The sequence below is a fragment of the Penaeus chinensis genome, unplaced genomic scaffold (genome assembly GCF_019202785.1).
Source record: "Penaeus chinensis breed Huanghai No. 1 unplaced genomic scaffold, ASM1920278v2 CTG_6814, whole genome shotgun sequence".
In the NCBI taxonomy this organism is placed as follows: domain Eukaryota; kingdom Metazoa; phylum Arthropoda; class Malacostraca; order Decapoda; family Penaeidae; genus Penaeus; species Penaeus chinensis.
In genome coordinates this window covers 17,501-23,129 of record NW_025918526.1, presented here as the reverse complement: position 1 = coordinate 23,129, position 5,629 = coordinate 17,501, and the positions used below count along the sequence as shown (strand labels likewise).

The window sequence follows — 5,629 nt, the reverse complement described above, 5'->3', positions numbered from 1 at the left end:
CTCTCTCTCTCTCTCTCTCTCTCTCTCTCTCTCTCTCTCTCTCTCTCTTATTTCAAGTAAATTAGGGTGATAGCATTTGTGTAAACAAGGTAGAATAAGTGGAGATATTAGTACCCTAAAGAAAGAATACACAGAAACTTTAGAAGACAGATTTGGACCTTTAGAAGTAGAGTAAACACCCACTGTCATTACAGTCATATCTCCTGTACACCTGGTGACGAAGCTTGGATAACCCGCATTCAAGGACAGCAGTTTGGGGCCTCTGGATGTGCTATCCATTCTAACTGGGGGCTTTGTCATGGATGCAGAATATCGCTTTTGGTAATGTTTGTAAAAGTGGCAAAGGGTGCATTCAGTCTAAGTGCTTTGCAATTGATGGTTTTGTTGTTGCAGCATTTATGTTGTGTTAAGGTGAATGCTTAGGATTTTTATGTTTATTTGATATAGATCGTTATAATCATTTAAGTGACAGATCAGCTCACCAAAGAGATAAACAGGATAGAAGCAAAGTGTGCCAAAAATAAAGAAAAAAAGACTCCATTTGTGAATGCAGCTTCGATTTTCAAATTTCTGGAGTCATGCATGTACAAAGTAGCTGACATCACCTGTTTGCGCAGTTCAGATTTTGATGGAGATGTCATTCAAAAATGGCAAACTATTTCAGCATCACTGGTAGTTTGGGTAAACCATAGCTTGGCCTCTGGATGTAGCATGTTTCCACATAATTCTGTGTTTTGATGAATTCTCTCGTCAGGGAGATTATTGCTGTTGTGTGCATGATCTGGAATGCTTCTGGTTTCTGTAAGATGCATGAAAGAATAGCAGACAGAGTTTTAGTAAAGATGCAAGACAGGGAATATAATGTTATTTAGGAATATGAGGGCAGTGGTAGGTACTTTTTAGATTTATTTAGAAACATTTTACGTTGTGTCTTTTGTCATGGTAGGTGAATTTTACTGCAAAAAAATCAGTTTTTGTGATTAATTTCATGCAGACCTTCAAAGATGTAATGATATTTCTTTTTGTATAAAGAAAATATATAGTTATATAGGAATAAGTTCAGTTGTTTACAATAAAGTTTTATTTAGGAGATGCTTTCTTTCAGTAGTATCGTTATTTTGTCAGTATTTGGCTTATAGAATTTGCTATTCTCGCTTTACAATTAACTCTCAAGTTAATGGAAATAGTGAGAATTTGCTAGGAAAGGAAATTTAATGGAAATATTGAGAATTTGAGATGTATGTGTGGAAGAAACTTAAATGATGAAGGGAAAAGAAAAGATACATATATACGTACCATCCATCGAAATGATAATCAGAACCTATGACTTAAGGATAGTTATAAAGGGAGTAATGAGTAGAATTTGCTAAACCATCTCTCACTCCTGCCCTCCCTAACAGCAACGACACCAGGAGCAGCTGGTGAAGACTGCCTCGAAGACAGTGACGTTGAGATATACCTGAACCAGGTAAGGTTTCATGTTCATTTCTCAGATTCATCATTTCACCAGAAATCAAGATGTAAAAACAAATATGAGATGTTCTTCCTACTCGTTTTTCACCTCTTTCTGATGCCAAAGGAATGTCACTCTTGCTATGGGTTACCGTTACCTGTAATTCCTTTCAGGTTACCACTGTATCTAATTCGAAAGAGTAGCTAGCTTACACTCTCCTGATTACTGACTGAGTTTACAGAGAGTAACTTTTACTTCGCACTTTCCTGACAGGTAACTGCCCTGCACCGCCTGGCCTTTGCGGAGCTCCTGTTGGCCCAGCAGCTTGTCCCGTCAGATCGAGTCACGCGAACCTTTGAGCTGATCCTGCGTGACCCCATGGACCAGTTGGTGGCTGAGGGAGAGGTGAAGTGGCTGGGATATTCTCTTAATAAGTGTTCTGACAGATACTTGTAGTTTGCTTTAAATAGTTCATATAACGATATATCGGATTGCAACAGTAACTCTATATATCACTAATTTTTTATTGAATTAAACTAGATCATTCTGTTATTTGATATAAAATCCTTTTGTCAGTAAGCGTGGCTTAGCTTGGCAAGCTGACTTGACCTTGCCACATTTCTTCTTTGACAGAGCTTGGCAGGTCAAGCCCGCAGGAGTGTGGGCAGAGGTGACCACCAAGCTGTGCTGTCAGTCTTGGCAATGCTGCGGCATGTAACAAGCATGCAACCTGAATATGACCGGCTCCTCACCAACTGCCAGACATCTATTCGCTCCAAGTTTGCTGCCATTATCAGCATGCTCCAGGAGACGGTAAGGGAGGATGTGAGGGATGATTTGCCAGAAGGGTGATTGATAATACTAATTGCTGATGAGGAGCAAACACTATTGTTTCATTGGTTCATGGTTCATCTTTCTTACTATGAGCTGAGCACTGTTTGGATTACAGTTATCACCACAACTTTCCCAGAGTATTACATTTTAATACAGTCTATCTATTGTTTCTGCTTTAATTCATAGTGTGTCAAGGCTCTGGAAGGCTTTGTGGAAAGCGTCAAGAGCGATGGGGAACGTGCCCTGCCCAAAGATGGAACAGTTCATGAGGTCACAAGCAATGCGCTCATCTTCACAGAGCAGCTCCTGGAATACGCATCAACCTTGTCCCCAATGCTGCAGCGCGATCAAAGCCTCAGTGCCGCTCTTGCAAACCTGCCCAGGGGCCTGGACCAGAATCTGCTGGCAAAGGCACTGCTTGGGGCTTATATCAGTGAGTATTTGAGTGTAAGGGTGGAAGAAAGGAAAAGGATCAGGGTGGGGCAGAGAGAAAGAGAGGGAGGGAGGGAGGGAGGGAAGGAGGGAGGAAGGAGGGAGGGAGGGAGGGAGGGAGGAAGGAAGGAAGGAAGGAAGGAAGGAAGGAAGGAAGGAAGGGAGGGAGGGAGGGAGGGAGGGAGGGAGGGAGGGAGGGAGGGAGGGAGGGAGGGAGGGAGGGAGGGAGGGAGGGAGGGAGGGAGGGAGGGAGGGAGGGAGGGAGGGAGGGAGGGAGGGAGGGAGGGAGGAGAGGTGGAGAGAGGGGAATAGATATAAAACAAAAATGTGAAACATAGTGATATACCAGTGTTCTCTATTATCACATGTTTAAGATAAAACAGAATCAACTCCCTTTACACCAGAATAGTCACCATATCCTGGTCTTAAACTAATCTCGTTCCATTCCTTCACCCCAGAACGAGTTCTCGTGAATTTAGGTCTCGCTCTCGTCAGCCGGAGCGAGTCCTACAGCGACACGACCCTGCGCTCCATCTTCCGCCTCAACAACTACCACTACATTCTAAAGACATTGCAGAACTCCGAGCTGTTGAACCTTGTTGCCTTGGTTGAACCCCAGTGTGATAAGATGTACAATGACCAGATCATGGAGCAGAAGAAGTTGTACTCGCAAAGGTTAGCATTGTGCTTTGTTGAATGATGTTCAGAGATGTTCCAATGAGGGGAAAGAAAGAAAAAAGTCTGTGTTTTTTTTTTTTTTGTATGTGAGTGTGTTTGAGCAACAATTTTTTTGTTGTTATACTGTACTTGTAAGCATACTGGAATTAATTATTTTGTTTTACCTCTTTCCAGTTGGAGTAAAGTACTACACTACCTGAATCATGAAGATGTCCCCTTATCTGTAATACAAGCTGGGAAGCTGCGAGACAAAGACAGACAACTTATCAAGGACAAGTTTTCAGTAAGTTCAGAATTTGTCAAGTATGTGTTGTATGTTATAGTAAAGAATTACAGTTCTTAGATATTAAATTTCTTTGTGTGCTCAGTAGCTCAGTTGGCGCCTAAGTGCCTTGAGCGATTAGGACCCTGACTTTTCCTGACACGTGTGGGGGTGGGGGGGGTGGCTATAGGATCAGTACATCGAGGCTAAACATTATCCAACTTAGACCCCCCTTGTATATGTATCATTCCTTTAATTTACCTCATAATATTTCAATTTGAATCAAGTTAGTCAATAACTTGTCATAGATCTATACTTGCCACTTGCCAAGTTGATAAGATAATGTCTGTGAAATGAGGTTGGTATATAAGTACTGTGGGAGACTTGACCTTGTGATATTTGCAATATAGTGTCCTCGGAACATTTTGTCTGAGAGTCCTTCATAGATTCGGCTGAGATGATTAAAAAGAAAATATGAAATTTCTGGGCTTCAACAAAGATTCAGATCTATAACGTTCCCCATTTCTATGCTTCAGCAAGGAGTCAAAAAATAAAACACTTCCATTTCCAGAACTTTGGGAAAGAAATGGTTTTAAAAAATATATATATAACTGCCAATTTCAGGGTTTCAACAAGGAGATGGAGGAGATGTGCAGAGTACAGCGGAGTTACTCCATCCCGGACCGAGAACTGTGTGTCAGCCTCAAGAGAGATAACATGGAATACATTCTGCCAAAGTACCAGGTCTTCTACGATAAGTGAGTCTTGCTGTTATTATGTTTGTGTTCCTGTTTCTTCTTTTAGAAGAAAGTGTCCTATGTTTGGGTTAGGAGTCTTTTGTCTGGTTATGACTCTGTGTGTGTGTGTGTGTGTGTGTGTGTGTGTGTGTGTGTGTGTGTGTGTGTGTGTGTGTACCTTTTTCATACAGCCACACTTATATAGATAAAGAGATACATAGATAAAAATAAAGAAAGAGATAGAGGATCAAATAGATGTTTATCCTTTGCACCCATGAATGCCTTTGATGGGTGACTCTTTTCCTTCTAGGTATGTCAACGTACCCTTCACCAAGAATACGGAGAAATATGTTAAGTACAGCCCAGCAGACGTGTCGACCATGATTGACAAATTCTTTGACGTGGCTGCGTAAGGGAGGTCTTGCCAGCGTGATCTTCCAATCATATTTTCTTCTTGACAGGAGGATGAAAGTGCTGCATTCTGTGATAATGTTATAAAATCTTCAAGGTCTATTTCCTTACAAGCAGTGTTTTAGGGTAATATCAGGGTCCTTTTATAGTATTAATTTGATTTTTTTTATGTTTGTATTTATTTAATTTTCTGTCTTGTACTAATATTGGGTGCCCCGCAGAATGAAGCTGTTCAGGATACCAAGCTAGTTTATTTGAATGACTATGTTTCTCTCTTTAAGTAAACTGATGTGGTTTATTTTGTTTATTACAATATACTGTATCATCTTAGGACTGATATCAAATAAACATTTTACATTCAGAAGGTCCTGTATATTACGTATGACCGTCATTCACAAATAAAGTGTTCTTATAATGGCCTCAGATAATGGAAATTTGAAGATACGTTTTCTTGCATAGCGTACAGCCTTAACCCTTTGTGTGTGGGACATCAACTGTCCACTGTTAATTTTGTTGCACACAGATGATTCGATAAGTGCTCACCTGCCAAGGAGTCGGTTAGTAAGCCCTACATGGTCTCACTCTATTTCCCCATTCCTTGAATTTTCAGGATTTGTTTTTCCAGTGTTATTAAAATTAATACTGCTAATGTAAAATACTTCTATTAATGAATATTATGATATTTTTAAAAGAATATTAGCTATGAGAAATAGAAATTAGCATTTCCAAAAATCAAGGGAAAGGGTAAAGGTGTGAGATAGGTTAGCCTAGTAATTGACTCCTTGGCTATTGAATACTTGTGTAGTCGCCTACGTGTATCAA

The 5,629-nt window shown here is 40.4% G+C and overlaps 1 protein-coding gene across 1 annotated transcript in view; it reads left to right on the top strand.

Annotated features, from left to right (window-relative positions):
- The first annotated feature begins 43 nt into the window (after positions 1–43).
- Positions 44–5,629, top strand: part of LOC125024844 (exocyst complex component 7-like) — a 6,461-nt gene continuing 875 nt past the window's right edge. Inside the window, exons 1-8 of the mRNA XM_047612615.1 lie at positions 44–1,468; positions 1,727–1,858; positions 2,087–2,266; positions 2,474–2,720; positions 3,178–3,394; positions 3,572–3,680; positions 4,284–4,417; positions 4,707–5,629. The exon at positions 4,707–5,629 is cut by the window's right edge and continues 875 nt beyond it. Of these exons, the coding sequence (XP_047468571.1) occupies positions 1,832–1,858; positions 2,087–2,266; positions 2,474–2,720; positions 3,178–3,394; positions 3,572–3,680; positions 4,284–4,417; positions 4,707–4,809 (1,017 nt within the window). The 5' untranslated portion in view covers positions 44–1,468; positions 1,727–1,831 and the 3' untranslated portion in view covers positions 4,810–5,629. The remainder of the gene's footprint in view (positions 1,469–1,726; positions 1,859–2,086; positions 2,267–2,473; positions 2,721–3,177; positions 3,395–3,571; positions 3,681–4,283; positions 4,418–4,706) is intronic.